The 22,063-nt window shown below is 54.3% G+C and overlaps 1 protein-coding gene across 4 annotated transcripts in view; it reads left to right on the top strand.

The window, feature by feature from the left end:
• FGD5 (FYVE, RhoGEF and PH domain containing 5) overlaps positions 1 to 22,063 on the top strand; it is a 121,662-nt gene that overhangs the window by 80,665 nt on the left and 18,934 nt on the right. For 3 of the 4 annotated variants that reach the window (XM_044934348.2, XM_044934346.2, XM_044934349.2), the window contains 7 exons: positions 8,983 to 9,143; positions 9,395 to 9,551; positions 10,141 to 10,228; positions 12,382 to 12,432; positions 13,015 to 13,073; positions 19,010 to 19,081; positions 20,008 to 20,076. In XM_044934348.2, coding sequence (XP_044790283.2) covers positions 8,983 to 9,143; positions 9,395 to 9,551; positions 10,141 to 10,228; positions 12,382 to 12,432; positions 13,015 to 13,073; positions 19,010 to 19,081; positions 20,008 to 20,076 — 657 coding nt within the window. The remainder of the gene's footprint in view (positions 1 to 8,982; positions 9,144 to 9,394; positions 9,552 to 10,140; positions 10,229 to 12,381; positions 12,433 to 13,014; positions 13,074 to 19,009; positions 19,082 to 20,007; positions 20,077 to 22,063) is intronic. The other variant, XM_044934347.2, reaches the window with a different exon arrangement.

The raw sequence follows: 22,063 nt of genomic DNA, 5'->3' as shown, positions 1-22,063 counted from the left end.
TCATCTCTTACGTCTCCTGCATTGGCAGGTGGGTTCTTTACCCACTAGCACCACCTGGGAAGCCCCCAACTCTCACATCCATATGCAGATAGATGTGGGACATTCCAGTGAGGTGGCAAGGAGCCTGAGGAGGGACGAAGTCATGTGAGTGGGAGGAATGAAGTCCAGGGAGGCTTCCTGGAAGAGGAGATGTTGAGATGGATGTGGATGGATAGGAAGTAGAAACAGGCTTTTCGGCAGGTAGAAGCAGCAGAAACAAGTTCACAGAGGGGAGGGCTTGGGAGTGTGGGCTGTACAGGAAGTGTCTGGAGGGCTGGTCTTCAGGCAGAGCCTGAATGCCACGATGCTTCGTGTTTCAAACGGGAAATATAGGAATCTCCAAGCCCTCAGGGCTCGAGCAAGGCAGGTGCAGGAAAGGAGTTGTAGGGGAGGTTGGTCTGGTGGGTTTGGTGGCAGGGAGTGGCACTGGGGGACCCCAAGTATAACCCAGACTAAGCCCCCAAACGGCTTCATCCTGGGAAAGTGGGTGCAGAACCAAGAAAATTCTGTGTTTCTCAGGGACAGGGAGAGTAACTGTCTCTTACTTATCTTTGAAGCCCCTGCCCATTCAGAAATAGTTTTTAATCAGCTTGGAGGGATACGGTGGGGGTTAGGTTTCTAAGTCTTTGCTGGGCTCTTCCAGGGCAGAGGGGCATGGATCTTTGAGAGAAGCAGAGAGAAACAGATTTTAGTCAAGTGTGAGAAGACGTGCTTTCTTTCCCCCTGAACTGATGGGGTGAGCGGGTGACGGGCTCCCCATACTGGGAGGTGTGAAGGCAGGAGCTGTCGGGGCATCTTAGGAGAGGAGGTTCCCACTGTAGGCATTGGCTCTTCCTTTTATATTTTCATGCAACACAGGGAAAAAAATTGCTGTGTGACCTTGGAAAGTCTCTTCTGTCTCGGGGCCACACCCTGAGACGGCTGGTGGGACTCAGATGTCTTTAGCCACGGAAGCTTGTTCTCACAGGGAACGCCACTCAGGACGCCAAAACGAAGAGTGGATGAAACGGAGACACTTTTGTTCAGAGGCAGAGGGAGGCCACAGTCGCCTCTGCCTCTGCCTCCCTTCCCCCTGGGTCTCTGCACAGGACAGTGTGAGAAAGACTCGTCTCCATCAGCAGGTCCCAAGGTGCGGTCCCTGAACCAGCAGCATCCGCATCTCCCGGGAGCTTGAGGGAGAGAAGTATGCTTAGATCCCACCCCAGATCTGCTAGGTCCGAGACTTGGGGGGTGGGGCCTGGACATCTGTGTCCTCAGGACCCTGCAGGCAGTACTGGTGTTGACACTGACATTTGAGACCCACAGATGGGTGATCCTATAAGTTCCCTGAGCACAGGCTACCCGTACCTGGGTACCCAGGAGCTTTAAAAAACACGGATGCTCAGGTCCCACCCTCAGAGATTTGCAATTCTTTGGTCCGGAGCGCAGCCTGATCATTGGGAGTTGAAAGGCTGCCCCTGGAACTGAGAACCTAGTGGGAAAGTAGCAAACACCCATTCAGCACAGTTTGTGAACAAAGCCAGGTCAATGCGAGAGTGAAAGAAACATGAGTGAGACAGTCTGCTCCCTGCTTGATTGGAGGGGCGATAATAGAAACATGCAGAGAAGGGCAGGTAGCCTGACAGTGCAAAATTCTGTATAGTCATTACCTCCCAGGCTGGGACACACGTGGATCCGCTCCAGGTAGACAGTAGATGGCCTGTGGAGTAGTTGACGTCCCCAGAGAAACATGGCACATTTATTAAGAGCCTCTGCTTTGCTCTAGATACATAATTTTAAATTAATTGGACATGGATATATTTGGGTGCTTCCCTGGTGGCTCAGATGGTAAAGAATCTATCTGGAATTTGGGAGTCCTGGGTTCGGTCCCTGGGTCAGGAAGATTCCCTGGAGAAGGGAATGGTGACCCACTCCAGTATTCTTGCCTGGAGAATCCCATGGAAAGAGGAGCCTGGCGGGCTACAGTCCTCGGGATCACAAAGAGTCGGACACGACTGAGCGGCTAAGCACAGCACATTTTGGAGAACAGTGTAAAATATGCATTCATTTTTAAGCTGAAATAGACTTCAGAGACATTCTGAGGTCAGGGTGGCTCTCTTCAGGCCATGACCCCAGATCTCTGGAGTCCACCTGCCACAACTAGAGAACGCACACACGATGCAATGAAGATCCCACGTGCGGCAACTAAGACCCAGGGGCTAGTCTCTCAGTCGTGTCCCACTCTCTGCGACCCCATGGACTGTAGCCCGCCAGGCTCCTCTGTCCATGGGATTCTCCAGGCAGGAACACTGGAGTGGGTTGCCACTTCCTTCTCCAGGGGCTCTTCCCCACCCCGGGACTGAACCCGGGTGTCTTGCATCCCCTGCGTTGGCAAGTGGATTCTTTACCACTGTGCCCCCTGGGAAGACGGTGGAATTGTCGGGCCGTAGGGTGAGCGTAGATTTAACTTCATTAGAAGCTGCCAAGTAGATTTATAACGTGGTTGAAGCGACATACACCCCGACTCCCAGCATGTGGGTCTAGCACTTCCCACGCGCGCTGGCCAGCATTCCCACACAGGCAGTGCTTTAGTCAGGGCCATTGTGGTTTCTTACGTTGTTTCAGTTGATGATGAATGAAATTATCTTTCCTCTGTTTACTAGCCCTTTGGAAATCCTCTTTTGAAAAACGTCCTTGGCCTGTTCTTTCGTTGGCTTGTCTGTCCTTTTCTCATGGATTTGTGGGAGTTATTTAAATATTCTGGACGCAAGTCCATTTTCAGATACGGGATTGAACCCACATCTCTGCATCTCCTGCATTGGCGGGTGGATCCTTTGCCACTAGCGCCCTCCCACCGGTGTCGTGTGATCGAACCAGTTTCTCCGGTTCCTTGCAGTGCTTGTTGTTAGGTCTTTTTAATGATAACCATCCTGGTGGGTGTGAAGCGGTATCAGTTGTGACTTTGATTTTGCATTTCCCTGATGACTAATGATGTTAGGCATCCTTCCACGTGTTTTTTGGCCATTTGTATATATTTTTTGGAGAGCTGTCATTTCAAATCCTTTGCCTATTTTTTAATGGGTGTTTTTTTTTTTTACTATAATTATGTATACAAGCCCCTAATCAGATACATGATTTACAAATATATCTTCCCCATTCTGTATTCTTGATAGTACTCTTTGAAGCACAGAAGTTTTAAATTTTGATAAACCCTAATTTATTTTTTCTTCGATTGCTTGGGCTTCTGGTGTTGTATCTAACAAAGCTTTGACAGTGAAAGTCGCTCAGTTGTGCCATCTGTGTAGTGTGACTGTACAGTCCGTGGAATTCCCCAGGCCAGAATGCTAGAGTGGGTAGCCTTTCCCTTCTCCAGGGGATCTTCCCAACCTAGGGATCAAACCTGGGTCTTCTGCAAAGAAAGCTTTACCTAACCCCAGATCGCGAAGATTTACTCTCATTTTTTAAAAGTTTTATAGTATTAGCTCTTACTTTTAGTCTTTCATTGTGACTTAACTTTTGTGTATGAGCTAAAGAAGGAGTCCACATTCATTCTTTTGCATATGGATATTCAAATATCTCAGCACCATTTGTTGAAAAGATTATTTTCCCATTGAATTTTCTTGGCACCCTTGTCAAAAATTAATTAACTATAAATGTGTGAGGATTTATTTCTGGATTCTCAGATCCATTCCATTAACCTAAATATCCTTATGTCATTACCACACAATCTCGGTTCTTGTAGCCTCATGGTAAGTTTTGAAATCAGGAAGCATGATTCCTCCAGCTTTGTTCCTTTTGATTGTTTGGACTGTTGTGGATCTGTTACGTCTTCATATGAACTTTAGGATCAGCTTGTCAATTGCTGTAAAAAAAAAAATAAAAGGCAGCTGGGATCTCAGTAGGGGTTGATGTGAATCCATCAAATTGGAGTGTGCTGATCTGTTAACAGTATTAAGTGGTATACTTTTCTGTTTAATTTTTGAGAGCTTGATATTGAAACTCCAACTAAAAATATTAATTTATCTACTTTAAAAGACAGTTGTAATATATAGTGGAACTAGAGATCTCTTCAAGCAAATTGGAGATCAAGGGAACATTTCATGTAAAGATGGGCACAATAAAGGATAGAAGCAGTAAGGACCTAACAGAAGCAGAAGAGATCAAGAAGAGGTGGCAAGAATACACAGAACTGTACGAAAGGTCTTAATGACCCAGATAACCATGACGGTGTGATCAGTCACCTAGAGCCAGACATCCAGGAATGAGAAGTCAAGTGGGCCTTAGGAAGCATCACTACGAACAATGCTAGTGGGGGTGATGGAATTCCAGCTGAGCTATTTCAAATCCTAAAAGATGATGCTGTTAAAGTGCTGCACTCAATATGTAACCAAATTTGGAAAACTCAGCAGTGGCCAGAGGACTGGAAAAGGTGTTTTCATTCTGATCCCAAAGAAGGGCCATGCCAAAGAATGTTCAAACTATCATGCAATTGTGCTCATTTCACGTGCTAATAAGATTATGCTCAAAATCCTTCAAACTAGCCTTCAGCAGCATTTGAACTGAGAAGTTTGAGATGTACAGGCTGGATTTAGAAAAGGCAGAGGAACCAGAGATCAAATCATCAGCATTCATTGGATCATGGAGAAAACAAGGGAATACCAGAAAAATATCTACTTCTGCTTCACCGACTACATCAAAGCCTTTGACTGTGTGGATCACAACAAACTGTGAAAAATTCTTAAAGAGAGGGGAATACTGGGCCTTACCTGCCCCCTGAGAAACCTGTATGCAGGTCAAGAGGCAACAGTTAGAACCGAACACAGAACAACGGACTGGCCACCTCCAGTTTGTTCTCCCAGCAAAGTGAACTTGTAAAGAGAGAGATCTGGTCATTTTACTCCCCTGTTTAGCACCCTTCAGGATTCCCCATCACCCCAGGATGAAACCCAAGTCCCTTAAGAAGCCTGCAGGGCGCCTGTGGGATGGTCCCGTCTGACCCCTCAGCATCCTCAGCTTCCCATCCTGAGCGGACACACACATGCACCCACTTAGCCACACCCGCACACTCAGACCACAGCCACCTCAGCTCCTCCCACACCTCAGGGCCTTTGCACCTGCCGTTCCCAGCGCGTACCACTCCCCCTCTTGTCTCCAGGGCGCGGCCCCCCTGGAGCTAAGCCAGGTCTCCTTCCTGGGGCCTGCACGCCCCAGTGCTTTTCCAGTGGACGCTTACACCCTGTGTTGACATCATCACGTTGCTCTCTGCCTTTCCCCGAGACTGCATGCTCTTTGGGGGCAGGACAGCATCTCTCCTGCTCCCACCCTTCTTCCCTGACGGCTCGGAGCAGAGCAGGTGCTCAGGATGCTTGTTGAGTGATAAAGAGATGAGGACCATGGACCCAGTACACCTTGCCTCCATCTGTGGTGGTTGCTGGGCCCCCAGGTGCGGCGACAGCAGAAACCGTCCAGGGAGCCATGGACAGGGTGGCGGGTTCTCTGCGCTTCCAGTGAGTTTGCGAACTGATGTTTGAACAATTCCCATTGTGCCCCAGATTATGGAATGACTCATGTTGATGGTGGCCGTCCTGCCCGTTGGGACTGAGCCAATTGAGTGAGAATTAATTACAGATGAGAAGCCAGCTTGCAAAGCCATTAATATTTCAGCTCCCTGGAGTGTGATGCAAACGCAGCCGTCAGCCTTGTCTTTGCTTGTCCTTCCGCCTCCCTATCCCCACTTCTGTGTACTCGGTCTGCGTGTCAGGGTGACCCGATTCAGGTCTTGGCTCCCCCATGACTCACTCTCCTTTTCTGTTAAATGAGGGCCCTGCCATCCATCTGTCCGCAGGCATTATAAAACTCCTCTGTTGATAGCACACTCTGCTGGACGTCAGAAGATGGGAGGGAACGTACAGACGTGGCCCTGTTCTGAGGATGTCTTATCTCAAGCAGAGCCAGGGCTTCCCTGGTGGTGCAGTGGATAAGAATCAAGTGCAGTGGGACACAGGTTCGATCCCTGGTCTGGGAAAATCCCGTTTGCTGCAGAGTAACAGCCTGTGCTCTGCAACAAGAGAAGCTGCTGCAGGGAGAAGCTGGAGCGCCACATCTGGAGAGTAGCCCCACTCCCCGCAACTAGAGAAAGCCCTCAAGCGGCCACGGAGACCCAGTGCGGCCAAAGATAAATGAACTTACTGTAAAAAATAAAGTAAAGCAGAAGCATTGCTGCTGTGGGAATAGCGCTTGACAGTCTCCAAGGCAGTTTTAAACATCAGGATGAGCCTCTCAGGAGCCTCACGCTGTGTATACTTGGTGGCACTGTCTTCCCCATTTTACAGGTGAGGAAACTGAGGCTCGGATAGCTTGGCAGTTTGCCTGTGATCACTTCTGGGGTAGCTGAGCTGGAACCTGGCCAGAGCCAATGAGGGAGTGTGTTAAAGTCCGCTGTCAACCAGCTGCCAGGCAGGAGGGGCGGTCGGCCGGGTCAGCATGTTTCTCTCTCCTGGATTCCAGGGCTGAGAAGTCCCTTGGACAACCAGGACATCAAACCAGTCCATCCTAAAGGAAATCAGCCCTGAATGCTACTTGGAAGGACTGATGCTGAAGCTCCAATCCTTTGGCCCCCTGATGCGAAGAACTGACTCACTGGAAAAGACATTGATGCTGGGAAAGACTGAGGGCAGGAGGAGAAGCAGGCAACAGAAGATGAGATGGTTGGATGGCATCACTGACTCAGTGGACATGAGTTTGAGCAAACTCTAGGGGATGGTGAAGGACAGGGAGGCCTGGTGTGCTGCAGTCCACGGGGTCGCAAAGAGACACGACTGAGCGACTGAACAGGGCTTAGGAGTCCCTGTGGGGCTGGAGAGACTGGCTCCTAAAAGACACAGAGACCCGGAAGGAAGGGGTGGGTGGGTCCTCCCGCGCCAGGTCAGCAGAGAGACCTCGCCTCCAGGTTCAGAACGACCCCGGTGTCCCAGAGCCGGCTCTGGGCAGAACTAAGAATTCAGAACCACCGCCCTCTGGCTGCCGACCCCACCCAGCTGGCCTCTCCCTGTCACTCATACTTCCTCCACCCCCCGGGACTGGCTTTCAGGAAAGGCTTTGGCTGCTCAGGTACAATGGAATTCGGTTTCTAATTATGGCTCGAGCGTGTGGCCTCCGCTTAAGGACACACATGCTCTCTTTGCCCAGAGGACTCAGAGTTTCTGACCTGAGTGATGGGGTGGTGAGCTCCTCAGGACAGCAAGCAGGGTGACCGCCCTCCCCGTGGAGGGAAGAGAAGGTTCCCGGCAGAGAAGGTGGTGGCGTCCAGGAGTTCATTGCGGGACAGGGTGCAGTGTTGAAGTGGAGACCTCTGCAACCTCATACCTGCTGTCCCGCCTGGAGCACAGTGGCCTCCTTGCCAATGTTCTGGGGCGGCCAGAGAGTCTCCCTGGGTCTCTGCCCCGCTCCTGTGATCTGTCTCGCTCCGTCCATCCATGCCTCTTCCTCTGCCTTCTCGTTTCCCCTTCTTTCCCTCTCCTCCGCTCCCTCCCTCGGCCCCGTCCCACCTCCCTGCCTCTTGGGCACTTGCCCTTTTCAGATACCTCTGTAACGAAAGACTTCTCCCACAGTGACAGCTGTTCAGCGATGGGGTTAACCGTCCTGCCCACTGATGAGGTCCCCGCCAGGGAGGCAGTTGAACAAGGCAGGGTGGTTGTCCTTCCTGAATCTGCCAGGCGGCTTGACCTTCTGGATTGGGGCTGGACCAGTACTTTGGCCACCTGATGCGAAGGGCTGACTCATCAGGAAAGACCCTGATGCTGGGAAGGATTGAGGACAGGAGGAGAAGGGGGTGCGACAGAGGGTGAGATGATTAGATAGCATCACTGACTCAGTGGGCATGAATATGAGCAAACTCCAGGGTGGCGCTAGTGGTAAGGAATCCGCCTGCCAGTGCAGGTAATGTAAGAGATGATCCCTGGGTTCGGAAGATCCCCTGGAGGATGGCACGAGCGCCCACTCCAGTGTTCTTGCCTGGAGAATCCCATGGACAGAGGATTCCTGGGCCACGGTCCATAGGGTCGCAAAGAGTCTGACGTGGCTTAGTGACTGAGCAGCAACATCTGCATGGCTGGACCGTGACTTTTGGTGCTGAGGCTCACCCGATGTTCGCTGCTTCAGTACTCAAGGTGGCTTCAGGATATTCCGTGTATTTATAACTCTTAAGCGCTGAGCCTCATGTAAGGGCCTGTGTATTTGAAGATCATATATTTTTGTTGTGAGAAAGAAGTCTTACATTCTTTATAATGTTAATGTTTATTAAATTTAATTTTTAAAGTACCTAATCGTTTCACAGAAATTTTAGAAAACAGAGACAAGAAGAGGGAAAGTAATCGGTTCCTAATTCCATACCCCCGACACTGTTTACATTTCATCCCTCTTCCTTTCAGCTTTTTCCTTTGCTCACTTTTCACACAGCTGTGTTGTGATGGGGAGGCAGCTTTCTCTTGATCTCTTAGCCCTCCTGTGGGTGTTTCTACACACTCGCCGTCTTCACTGCTTTTACACCTGGGAGCAGGCGCCTATGGTTTCTTTAGACTTTGTTGTGAAAGAGCAGCCCATAAACTTCTTTAAAGATGGGTGGTTGTAAAGCAAGAGCTGTATAATATTTCTTCAGAGAAGGAATTACCCCACTTCTTACCTGTCGCGTAAAAGAACAGGGTACACCCAAGGCAGGGGAGTCCCCACAAGGAAGGGGAGGAATGAGCAAGCTTTAGACCTGCTCCACGCCAGGAGCTTGTGGGGGCTCCTTGGGCATCTGTTACCTGTGATCACCCCCAGTTCACAGGGTCTGAGACCCTGGCAGGAGGTCCCTGGAGTCAGCATGGAGTCAGGACTCCAGAGCCGCGGGGCGGTTGCCAGGGGGCCTGGGTTCAATCAGTCCTGTGGGCGTACACATTAGTAACAGGCCTCTCTGGGTTTCAGGATTTCCACGGAGCAGTCGTGAGGGCCTTGGATGAGATGGACTACGAGGGCAAGGACCTGGTGGCCCGGGAGGAGCTGAGACGCGGCCTAAGTGAGCTCCCGGCCATCCACGACCTTCACCAGGGGATCCTGGAGGAGCTGGAGGAGAGGCTGGCACACTGGTGAGCTGCCCGGGCCCCCACCCCCACCCCGTTGCCAAGGGGAATGCTGGGGAGGGGCGGGCAACCCCCCCACCCCGCACCATGTAAAGCGGTGTCTCCATCTGACGGGCCGGGGCGCCAAGACACGGAGGTGCCTGGTCCCTCGCCTGCTGCGGGAGGGTCCACCACCCAGGATGCCATGCCGGTCCTCACCGTCACGGGGGCCACGAGCCTGAGTTCTTGGGGTCCTGTCCCCCTCTCCTTGACTGCAGGGAAGGCCAACAGAAGGTGGCTGACGTCTTCTTGGCCCGGGAGCAGGAGTTTGAGCACCACGCCACTCACATCCTGCAGTTCGACAGGTACCTGAGTCTGCTCGGTGAGAACTGCCTCCACGCCCCGCGGCTGGCAGCGGCCGTCCGAGAATTTGAGGTGGGTCCCTTGGTCATCCCAGGAACCCGCTCTCAGGATGCAGGGGTGGGGATGGGCATGGAAGGGCTTCATGCCAATTGGGAGGTCAGACCTAGGGGGGTTGGGGAGGAGAGGGCGACCCAGCAGAAGGGAAAACCCAGAACATCCCGCCTTGGGCCATCACTGACAATTCCAGGAGCACTGGCCATGGGGAGGGTTTTAGCAGCTGCTCTCCTGTCCCGGGAGAGGAGCACAAAGCAAGCCAGGGCCCTAAAGCCATCGGAGTGAGCAACAAATGGCCACCAGCTGAGGATCCAGTAACCGCTAGCTTGATGGACTTTTCTCTATCGCTAATGGGGGCTGGGAGAGACATATTACTGAGTGTAGGTAGCAGTGTGTGAGCCTGAAGGAACGAACTGTCAGAGTGGGGCAGAGCTAATCTGAGAGGACTTCCTGGAGGAGGGGACCCTGGTTTTGGAGATGGCTCGGCCCGGCCAGTAGAAGGCATGGCTGGGACGTGTGTGGCTGGGCTCACATGGGATGCCGTGAGTCCGGAGCTGCGGGCAGGGGTCCCTGATGGAGTTTCGTTGTCCTGGTCTCTTGGGATCAGCAGAGTCAGCAGGGAGGCGGCCAGAACATGAAGCACCGGCTGCTGCGGGTGGTGCGACGCCTGTTCCAGTACGAAGCGCTCCTCACAGGTGGGCCCCCGGGGGGCCGGGCGCAGAGGCCGGGTGGGGAGAGCAGAGGGGCAGCACCCGCGGAGCGGCGGGGGACACCCGGCCTCCCACTGTGGCTGGACGGGAGGGCAGGGCGCAGAGGCCGGGTGGGGAGAGCAGAGGGGCAGCACCCGCGGAGCGGCGGGGGACACCCAGCCTCCCACTGTGGCTGGACGGGAGGGCCGGGCGCAGAGGCCGGGTGGGGAGAGCAGAGGGGCAGCACCTGCGGAGCGGCGGGGGACACCCGGCCTCCCACTGTGGCTGGACGGGAGGGCAGGGCGCAGAGGCCGGGTGGGGAGAGTGGAGGGGCGGCACCCGCGGAGCGGCGGGGGACACCCGGCCTCCCACTGTGGCTGGACGGGAGGGCAGGGCGCAGAGGCCGGGTGGGGAGAGCAGAGGGGCAGCACCTGCGGAGCGGCGGGGGACACCCGGCCTCCCACTGTGGCTGGACGGGAGGGCAGGGCGCAGAGGCCGGGTGGGGAGAGCAGAGGGGCAGCACCTGCGGAGCGGCGGGGGACACCCGGCCTCCCACTGTGGCTGGACGGGAGGGCAGGGCGCAGAGGCCAGGTGGGGAGAGCAGAGGGGCAGCACCTGCGGAGTGGTGGGGGACACCCGGCCTCCCACTGTGGCTGGACGGGGAGGGCAGGGTCTCTCAGTCCTGCCCCCCGCCGCTGGGAAGGTGCCAGGCACCCAGCCCACCCCCTTCCTCCCGCTGAGCTCCGGACCCCCGCGGCCACGTGGAAACTTGCTTGAGTGCCCAGCTGCTGCATCTCGCTGCAGCCTTTCCCAGCCAAACACACAGCGACTCTCGTTTTCCCCTGGTCTGCATTTCCTCCTTGGCTTCTGTGGGTCTCGTTTGCCTAAATCTGTTCTTATCACCAGAGCCCTCCTGAGTCAGCGGATGTTTTCCCCTCGGACCTGCTGGCCCTCTCTGCGGCTTTGTCACTGACCGCTTCCTGCTTCTCGAAGCCCTTTCCTCCTGGGCTTCTGTGACACACGCTCTCCCTCCTCCTTCTGACCTCTCTGACTCTTCTCACTCTCCTCCTCGTGACTCCAGGAATGTCAGTGTTTCTTGGGTCTCATTCCCCAGATCCTCTTTGCTTCCTTTTCTACAAACTGTCCCCTGGGAATGTCATCCCCTCCCTGAGCAACTGCCCCCAAAGTGGACAGAGACCCCTGGCCCAGGAGCTGATGCTCTGCTGGGGAGAAATGGAACTGCACCCGTAGAGATACGCGTGTAACCCCAGAAAGCAATCAACCTGTAAAAAAAGACATTTGGGCCAGGAGATGGAGGGTTTGTTCATCTAATTCAACCAGGATTTATTAAGCACCTGCTGTGTACCAGACTCTGTGCTAGAAACTGAGGATGTAGAGGTAAATTAAACAACCAGAGTCTGTGACACTATGAGCTTATACTCAAACAAGCAAATAAGGAATTAAAAATATATTATGTCCGTGATAAGAGCTCTCAAGAAAATGAAGGCAGATTAAGGGCATTCAGGGGAACAGGCTGCTGTATTAGATCTGGGCGTCAGATAAGATTTGTCTGAGGTAACACTGAACAGAGGTCTCAGTGAACTGAGGGCACGAGCCATATGACCATCTGAAAGAAGAGCGTACCAAGGGGAAGAAATTGTAAGTGCAAAGACCCTGGGGTCTGAGCAAACGTGGCACATTCAAGAAGTAGCAAGAATGCCGACCCTGCCCCAGTGAGTGAGTGGCGTGGAGAGGTCGCTAGAGTGAGACCAGCCTGCGTCGAGCAGTTGTGGGTGTGAATGTGTTAAGGGGTCTCGCGCGTCACCCTCTGCCGAGTGGTGGTCACATCTGTGTCCCCCCAGCAGACCGTGTGCCTCTTCAGGCCTCGCACGGCACCAGGCACACAGCAGGCGCCCAGTTGGCGTCTGTGGATGAATGAATGGACGGCCAGCGGTGGCAGGCGCCACGCTGGTGGTGGTGCTAAGGGCCTGGCTCTGTGCCCGCGTGTTCTTATGGTCGGGCCGACAGGAGAGAGGCGGCTCCCCTCATCCTTCTGAAAGTCTTCTTCCGTCTCTGGAGACTGAGGGTCTCCTGTTGTGGACCCCAGGGGGCAGGCCTCACCAGGGCAAACTGACTCCTGACTCTTGTTCAATCCGCAGACTATTTAAATAACCTTTGCCCAGACTCAGCGGAGTACGACGACACGCAGGGTAAGTGTGCATGTGAACCCAGAGAAAGCGGAGCTTTGGACCCCCCATCCCCCGGCTCTGGACTCCACCCCAGTTCCCAGGTGCACAGCACGGCCCCCTCCCGTGCGGGCTGGGCATGCAGGGGCCAGGAGGCCTCCGGGGCTGCTGAGTGACACCCCCTTTGCCTCAACCGTGGGGACTCCCTGGGGGGTGGGCTAACATCCAGTCAGAGGAGGAGGAGAAGGAGCGTGGCCAGAGTTTGGTGATAGGAGGGGGCGCCAGGTCTAAAAAACCCCCTAGACTCCTGATTTCCTCCCCGTCCTGTGTGGCCATCACTGCATGTGACTTGCCAGGGCAGTCTCTGTGTGAACATGCTCCACACGCAGCCAGGGAAACTGAGGCACAGAGGGGTCACACTGCTGTCAAAGGCACTCAGGCAGTAGCGGCCAAGCTGGGGTTGGGCCACTGCCCTCACCAGCCGTGGGAAGGATTGGTGCCACCCCCATGCACGGCCCTGCAGGGGGACTTCCGGAGCAGGAGGCGAGCAGGTGGCAGCTGGCCCGGCCCTGCCCAGGAGGTCCAGTGCTCTGCTTCTCTCCACAGGTGCGCTGACCCTCATCTCCAAGATCACAGACCGTGCCAATGAGAGCATGGAGCAAGGCGTAAGTCTGGCCCGGGCACCTTCCCCGTGGGTGCAGGTGCCAGTGGCCCTCCACCCTGCCCAGGTCTGCTTTGTGATACCCCCACTTCTTGGTGGGGGGCGCAGGCCATCATGTGTCTCATGGGATCCTGCAAAGAGCCGTGGTTTCTGGCCCTGACACTTGGTGTGTGACTTCAGGCCCTGCGTGTCCCTCCCCGAGTCTCTGGTTCCCCATCTATTTGAACAATGAGGAGGGCTGCAGACTTTCACAGACCGGATAAGTAGCGTCCAGACCCTGGTCTGAGACATCTACATCAGCACCCGGGGTGCTCTGTAAACTACAGATTTCTGGACATGCCTTCCAGTCTTGCCAACTGGAACTTCTGGGGTAGGGTTCAGAGATAGGCAGTTTTAACAAGCACCCCAGGTAAATGTCTGGCCCACAGAAGTTTGAGAGCTGCTCATTCATGGGACCACATGATCTCTCAGCACGTGCCTGATTCTGACAGTGTGTAACTTCATTCGGGAGACGCTGACCAGATGTTTACGGGGTGTCTGTCCGAGATGGTCAGCTTTATCCCACCTCCCAACTCTGTTCCAGTGGTTTCCATGGTTACTGGTGTCTACATTTTTTTCCTGCTCCTTTAAGCTGTCAATAAGCTAGAGCTGTGTGTTGGGAATGATTCTGAGGCTGAGTCCTGGCTCAGTGGGGAAAGTTCAGTGATTCATTAGTGATGTCTGACACAGGCAGAGGTGGGAGTGATGGTGGTATGTGTGCCAAGCTGTTGCTTGGCTTTGCTGTGGCAGGTGCACAGAGCATCCTTATAGCGAGTCATCCACAGGTAGAAAAAGGGGAAGGGAAGTAACGTCTTTTAGACTCCTGCTATATGTCAGGTCTTAGGTTGGGATCTGGAGATACAGAGATAAAGCCATGAGTCCTGGCCCTTGAGGAAGTCACTGCTTAGCAGAGCATTTAAGACATGGACATGAAGAATCATGATAAACATCGTGAGAGAGAGAGAAAGTGCTACAAGTTTCAGAAAAGGGTTTCCTCTCTCCCCCGGGGATGCTGAGACGCGATGATACAGAAGGCGCCCCTACAGGGAGGACTGTACGCACGCCATGAAGGCACAGGGGGCCGAGGTGGTCCAGGCAGAGTGCCTGGATACAGGCGTGAAGACGGGAGAGTGCCGGCGTCAGAGCTCAGAGGGCCGCCAGGGAGGCTGGCAGACGGGCCAGTTCAGGCGCAGTTGGGAAGAGTCTGAGGGGACATCCGGGTAGCTGGTGGAGGAGTCTGCAAGCCTGCAGTTTGAAGCCAGCGGGCTGGGAAATCCGGTGGGTCATCGGGCCCTCTCTGCTCCCCCGATGTCTGGGAGCTCCCTGCTCTTTGGCACTTTGTATAGACAGTGAGATCTCCCTCGATGCAGCCAAAATACAGAGGCGCCTGGGAGTCGGTGCAGCAGATGTAGCAGCAGATGGACCGGGGGGCTCCCACTTCCTGTGAGGGGGGATGTCTCTGCTTCCAGAGAGAAAAACCAGGTCAGGAAGGGCCACGTCTTCACTCCCACGCTGAGCTGTCGTGAGTAGCCTAAGTTTACAGTTTGGGCTTCCCAGGTGGTACTGGTGGTAAAGAACCCGCCTGCCGGTGCAGGAGACATAAGAGACACAGGCTCGATCCCTGGGTCGGCAAGATCCCCTGGAGAAGGACACGGCAGCTCCCTCCAGTATTCTTGCCTGGAGAGTCCCATGGACAGGAACCTAGCAGGCCACAGTCCACAGGGTCGCAAAGAGTCGGACACAGCTGAAGCGACTACGCACACACGCATGCATAGTTTATAGTTTAGGGGGAGAAAGATCGCAGAAAATGCTACTTTTAATATCAGATGAAGGGCACACCCTGGCAACGTGACGTAGGACTGTTGATGTGAACCGTGATTGCCTGGTCAAGGTTGTGCTGGTGGGATTTCTGCACGTAAAGCTCCACCCCCACCTGCCGGTCCATACTGGTTGGAGGAAAGTGTCTGTGCGCGGCCCGCATGTAAGGAGTGGGGAATTATGCTCCCTCCCTTTGAGGAAAGAGTATCTACCTAAATTATTTGGACATCTTCTGCAAGGGAGATTGGCCTCTTCTCCCTTGTTTATTAATGTGTTCACCAGTTCTAAGTTAATTTATACCTAAATTATTTATATCAGTAAGAACTCACAAACATGTTATGTTTGACTTCTAATCCCATGCACTTGATTTTATTTCTCAAATTGTCCCAGCTTTGGCCATTAGGAGTTGGCCAGTTGGTCCTGTGCCCCTTTCACATGCCCCCATCAGTGGGGGTCTGGGTGGGGATTTTTATTTTGCTTAGTTTTTGAGCACTTCCTTACTTCCTGGCACTGTGAGATGCTCCGTGTTCACGTTGCGTGTGTCCTGCCCCAGTCCTAGAATCAGCTGTTTCTCCAGACAGCCTTGGTTTGTTTAATTGGATAATGGTTTTAGAAACCAGGATGTGGGCACGGTATGTTCACTGCTACTGGGGTAGCATTTCTTCTGATTCTGTCAGCTACAGAACAAAGACTTACATGTGTATTTACTGTGTATATACTCATATGAATAGCCGTTTCTATACATAGCCATCTGTATTAAACTAAATATGAGTGTCTTACTGAGTCTTCAACTCTAATTGTTACCAAGTGGATCATTCCAGCCTCCTCCCCTGGCTTCTCTGTAAATTTCCCCTCCCAAGAGGAGTGTGGGAGTGGAAACCTGGCTCCTAGCATCCAACATCCATTCATTTAATTGATCGATTTACCTTCCTTTTTAAAAAATGTTTTTCCTGGGTATAGAAATCTGGGTTGACCAGAACTTTCTTTCAGTGCTTTACAGATGCCACTCCACTGTCTTATATCCTGCCTAGTTTTGGAGAAGAAATCTGCTGCAGTGGTTATATTTACCCTCTTTATGTAATGGGTCCCGTTTTTACTGGCTGCCTTCGAGATCTTCTCTTTACACTTGACTTCTAGAAGTTTGACCATGATGTCTAAATATGTGTGTTTTGGAGAAGTAGTGGCATATATCCTGTTGTGATTATCAAGCTTCCTGGGCTTGTGCTTTTTGTCCATTAATTTTTGAAGTTTTTCTTGGGTGCTCCGTTCTTCCCTTGCCCCCCAGCCTGCACTCTTACTTTCTCTTTTTGTTTCAAGGTGGTAAATCTCAGCTTGAAAAGAAAGTGAAAGTGAAAGTTGCTCAGTCGTGTCCAACTCTCTGCGACCCCATGGACTGACAGTCCATGGAATTATCCAGGCCAGAATACTACAGTGGGTAGCCTTTCCCTTCTCCAGGGGATCTTCCCAACCCAGGGATCGAACCCAGGTCTCCCAGATTGCAGGCGGATTCTCTATCAGCTTAGCCACAAGGGAAGCCCTCCCCAGGTTCATTCATTCGTTCCTGAGCTGTGTTCGATTTGCTGCTAAGCTTGTCATAGGACTTCTTCGTTTCTGATAACACATTTCTTACTGTTCACATCTCCATCTCTCGTTTGTCTCCGTCTCTGCTGAAACTCCCTCTGTTCGTGCATGCATCTTTTCCAGTGGCTCCTCTAACATAAGTAGTCACAGTCACTGTGATGTCCCCGTCTGCCGGCTCCGGCATCTGTGTCACCTCACGTTCTGGTTTTCTGGAACACTTTATGTCTTGAAAATGGGTTAGGGTTCTCCCTTGCTTCGCGTGTCTCCCGTGCCTGATTGAACACCGTTATGTGCAGAGGGACTGTAGACCCTGTGGGAAATAGCATCTACCTTTAAAAGTGGACGTGTCTCTTTTTCTGCTCAGGCTGTTCACGTCAAGGGTGGGAACTGAATCCGTGCGGTCAGTAGTTGAGCTGAGTTTAGGTTTTGTCGTCAGACGTCCCCTTCAGACCCCCACAGTCATGCTCCTCTGGAAGGTGGCTGCTGTCACCTGCTGCTCTGTGTGGGACCCGAGGGCCCGGGGGCTTTCCCTGCTGCGTCTTCTGCTTTTTGCAATCTCTGCACCACGGAAGGGACCTCTGCGTCCTTCCCCTCCTCAGGGATAGACCACTGCGTCCTGTCACGCAGGGCTCATGGGTCACGGCTCCCGCGGACAAGCCTCAGTCTTAAGGAGGGCCTGAGAGCCTGGCTCGCTCTCGGCGTTCCTGCCCCTCCTTCACGGGCAGCCAGCCTCTGCCGTGTATCAGTGGCGGGTCTTGGGCAGGTTTCTGCTTTGTCTTGGTGTGTGATTCTGCACCTGAGAGGTCACCCACCTCTTCTTGGAACAGATACCTCGAGCTGCTTCTGCCCTTGCCTCGGAAGCCATGGGCTCTTTGCCTCAGGGTCTGGGAGTGAGAGAGTTGCCTCACCTCCCACGGTGGTGGAGGGTCACCTCACCTCCCACAGTGGTGAAGGGTCTTATAGGAGAAAGGGCCCTGGGGAAATGGGCTGGGTTTTGTGCCCGCCTCACAGTTGGCAGCCTGCACCCCTTCAGCACCAAGAGGGGATTCTCTCTGCCCCCACTCTTCCTTGTAAGCACCGGGCAGAAACTCCTGGAAAGAGCTTGCGAGGGCCTCCACGTGCCCCTTGGGTCTGGGGCTCCCTCTATTCTAATACTGTCCCGCCAGCCCATACCTGACTTTTAAGAAGCCATTAACATTTTAGCTGCTTTCTTCTCAAGCTTCTTTATGCCGACCACCTCCTCCCTGTGTGTTGCCAGAGGCGATAACTCATTCATCTCCTGTGTCCACGGTGGGGTCCTGGGGACCCCGCGCTCCAATAGCCATAAGCAGAGTTCTGCTTTTGTAGATGATGTGATTCTTTTTTCTCCCTGTTAGGGTGGGGGCATTGTTTCCTTGCAGCTCCTACGTCATAACCAGAGGTAAAATAACTTTTACACGTTTTCTGATGGGTAGGATTTTATGCCCTAAACTGACCCTGATGCTGGGTAAGATTGAAGGCAGGAGGAGAAGGGGGCGACAGAGGATGAGATGGTTGGGTGGCATCATCAACTCAAGGAACATGATTTTGTGCAAACTCTGGGAGATGGTGAAGGACAGGAAAGCCTGGTGTGCTGCAGTCCATGGGGTCGCAAAGAGTCGGACATGGTTTAATGACTGAACTGAACTGGGGACGGTGTCGAAGCCTTTTCAGGGCATTTTCTCTGCAGTTTTCACCGTGTTCGTTGACTTTAGACCCAACCCTGCGTGAGGTTCAGGGTCATCACCCTTCCAGCACTCCAGGCCGCTGTGACAGGGGAGGGGCCTGGGACCGTACGTGTTGTGAATTCTCAGTGAGCTCCTGGGCACACGTGTTTCTTCAGGGAGCCCAGAGCGTGTTTCTTCGGCAGGCACTGCATTTTCTCGGTCACTCTGTCTCAGTAAACGAGCTCTCCAGCAAAGGGTTTAAGCCCACAGAGCCAGTCTGGCCTGAGGCTTCTGCCACTTGTGGGTTATTGCGATCTGGATGCTCCAGGCGTTATGGGGGACACAGGCTAGAGCGGGAGCAGTGGCCCCCAGATAAACGGGTATCGGACGGCATAGTGAGGCCACGTGACGGTGTCCGCGGCGTGCAGACAGAGGACACTGTCACAGATAAACGGGTATCGGACGGCATAGTGAGGCCACGTGACGGTGTCCGCGGCGTGCAGACAGAGGACACTGTCACAGATAAACGGGTATCGGACGGCATAGTGAGGCCACGTGACGGTGTCCGCGGTGCAGACAGGGGGCACTGTCACAGCCCAGGCCCGCAGGGACTAGTTGGAGTGACGGGAGCCCAGACGGGTGGCATCCCGTGGACCCAGGCTCGGTTCCCGGTCCCACCAGCGACAGGAAGTCGGACTGGGAGCAGGTCCCTCCTGGGCTGCGTTTCCTCCTCCGAAGTGGAAGCAGGGCCGCCCGCTCCTTACAGAGGAGATGAGGGGCCCTGACCATCTCGCCCTCGCCCTGCTCCCGCCTGCAGGAAAACCTTCAGAAGCTGGTCCACATCGAGCACAGCGTTCGGGGCCAAGGGGATCTCCTCCAGCCAGGAAGGGTGAGTGCCTCCACAGCGGAGGGCGCCGGCAGGCAGGTGGGCGAGGCCCTGATAAGCCCCATTGTTCAGCTGGGCTGGCCCCAGACGGGCCTGGCCGCAGGTGCCCACAGGCAGGGAGGGAGGGGGGCAGGGGGCGGGGAGGGCGGGAGGGCAAGGGCTGTGCTGGGCTCCGCAGGCCCCTGGCTGTCTCCCCTAGGGCTTTCTGCTCTCGGGGACTTTAGAAAGCAGTGCCATTGGGGTTCCACGTTCCTCTCAGAAGAGACACCGGTATCCTCAGTTTAGTCCAGTTGCTGGGAAACCATCTCTCAGGAACCCCAACGTTTTTTAAAAGACAGATTTACCCACTTTTAAGCTTCCAAATGGAAAACACAAAACTCAGCTCTAGAGTAGTAAAAAAAAAAAAAAAATGTATTCATGACCTGTTCCGGGCCACAAAGAACAAGAAACAAGAGTGAGAGATGGTACTTAGGTGTAAAATCCCACCCGGTGTTTTGGCCAGAGGCCTCAGTTTAGTGAAGACGTATCAGACATCTGTTTGTACCCTCCAGAATGGAGGGGGCTGTAGCAACTGTTCACAGGTCTTCAGCCGCTGTAGCAAACCGGCATCTCAGAGGCTCTGTTCTCATCGGACGCCCGTGGCAGCAAACCAGGGGCCGAGTCATTGTTGGGACCACTCTGTGGCTGGCCCGCTGTCTGGGTTGGTGTGGTTCAAAGAGGGTGCTCCCCAAAGGCCAGATGCCCGTCTCCAGGGCTGCCCCATCAGGCGTGGAGCATGGCTCCTGGGCAGGGGGCTTCTGCCATGAGCCGCTCTCCCGAGCTCCGGGAGGCACTGTAATTGGTTTCCCGCTTAAGGGCCTCCCCCCAGCCTTCTCCAGGATGGAGCAGGGGGTCAGCCTGACCACCGAGGTCTGCTTCTCTGCTCACAGGAGTTTCTGAAGGAAGGGACGCTGATGAAAGTAACAGGGAAGAACAGACGCCCCCGGCACCTGTTTCTGGTAAGTACCCAGCCTCCGGTCAAGCCCGGACTACAGGTTCTGTGAAGCGTTTGGGGGCCGTTACCTGAGGATGGCAGGAAGGCCGTGGAGACCAGAGCCGACCCCTTAGGGCGAGGATCGTCCAAGAAAGCCGAAAGCCGAGGATTTAAGCCTCTCCCTCAGGTATTACTTGAAAGATTTCAGGGGGATGTTGTGACGTGTAATGTCATTATTCATGTGCCCATCCTAAAACCAGGAGGGTCTTAAACTTGGGGTAACTGTTCAGCTGCCTTATCTGACATGTGAGCCACCAGAGACCCAGAAAGGAGAGTTGACCTGGCCGGCCCTCCCAGCAGGTCGGGGGCGGAGGCCCGAAGGAAGCCAGGGCTCTGAGCTGAGCCTGGCCCTGTCTACAGTCTGCACAGGACAGGACAGAGGGACATCCTTAATGACGTCTCAGCCCAGTCTGGAACACCAGGGCACGTCCAGGCCTGGAGGGGAGTACCCACTCACTGGAAAAGACCCTGATGCTGGGAAAGATTGAGGGCAGGAGGAGAAGGGGACGACAGAGGGTGAGATGGTGGGATGGCATCACTGACTCAACAGGCATGAGTGTGAGCAAGCCCTGGGAGGTGGTGATGGACAGGGAGGCCTGGCATGCTGCAGTCCATGGGGTCGCAGACAGTCAGACACGACTGAGCGACTGAACGACAGCGGTGGATGCTGAGCTTTACGCAGGTCCTGGCCCCCGTCCTGAGCCCCCGAGGTGTTTTGCCTGCTAAGTTCTTCTCTCTGCTAGAAGTAATTTTTCTCTCTGCTCCTCCACCATTCGCTGTCAGTTTTTGTTCCTGCTATTACACTCTCCGTTCACTTTGTTAGAATTGTGTGCAAAGTAAAAGTAGAAAGGCTCCGAGTCAGTGGGTAGGAGTTCTCTCTGTTGAAGCACCTCCTGTGTGCTGGGTGCTGGAACCCAATAGCTAAGGGTCCCTTTCTCTGCCCTCAACCTCCAGTGTCCAGGGTAAAGATTGAGTTATGAGAGTAGTTTGGGCAGAATCTCAGGGATGGGCGGGGGGGATATGGAAGGAAAGAGAGGATCCAGGAGAGTGGGGAAATAGGAAGGTGGATGGCACAGGGGCAGCTGGCATTTGTTGAGTGCTCTCTGGGTGCTGTGCCGTATGCTGAGTGTTTTGTGTATTTTTTCCCTGGGGAAAACCGTACCCGCGTTAAGCTTGGAAGGAAGGATTGGAGTTTTGTCAGGCAGATGAAGGAGGAGCATTTCAGGAGCAGGAAGAGCAGAAGCACAGGGTAGAGGTGCGAGGAGCGCGGTGTGTCGGGAACACCTCTGTTGGCCTGGTGGAGCCACAGCTGCAGATGGGCGCTTTCGCTCGTAGGGCTGGCAGGGTGTGGTGGTCTCCAGTGGCCCTGCCAGCTGGGGGGCTAAATTCCAGATTGGCCTCACAGTCCTGAACAGGGGAATTGCGGGCCTGGCTGGAAGCATCTCATCCGCGGCTGTCTGCCAAGGTTTGCTGAGCCTCTGTGGCCTGTGCCCCGGGGCCTTGGCCTGGCCTCACTGGTCACTCAGCTCCATATAAAGACCAGAGGAGCCAAGTCCAGAGGCTCTTCTTCCTCTGCTTCATCCTCCCCAGCACCTGTCACCTCCCCTGAGAAGCCCCCACTCTGGCAGGCTGGCGCTGCCGTGCAGGGAGGCCATGTGGTCCTGGACCATTCACACAGCCCTGGGTGCCGGTGGCGTTGCCATGGCAGCAGTGGCTCCAGGGGTAGCCGCAGAAAGGCGGGGTCACCGTGGGGACACGGGGGGGTCCCCTGCGGGTGGGCGGGGTGTGGCCACCCCCAAACACACCACCCTGCACGCCCTGGAGGCACCTTCATTCACTTGTGATTCTGACCCCTCCACGATGAAGTCTGTAGACCTGGGAGGGGGGAGTCGAGCCTGTCTGTGGCTCAGTTCCCCCTCTGCGCCTGCCTGAAGGGACGGTGGGGCCCGAAT

Source organism: Bubalus bubalis, chromosome 21 (assembly GCF_019923935.1).
Source record: "Bubalus bubalis isolate 160015118507 breed Murrah chromosome 21, NDDB_SH_1, whole genome shotgun sequence".
In the NCBI taxonomy this organism is placed as follows: domain Eukaryota; kingdom Metazoa; phylum Chordata; class Mammalia; order Artiodactyla; family Bovidae; genus Bubalus; species Bubalus bubalis.
Note: the sequence above shows the minus strand (reverse complement) of the source record. Positions and strands in the feature narration are given on the sequence as shown.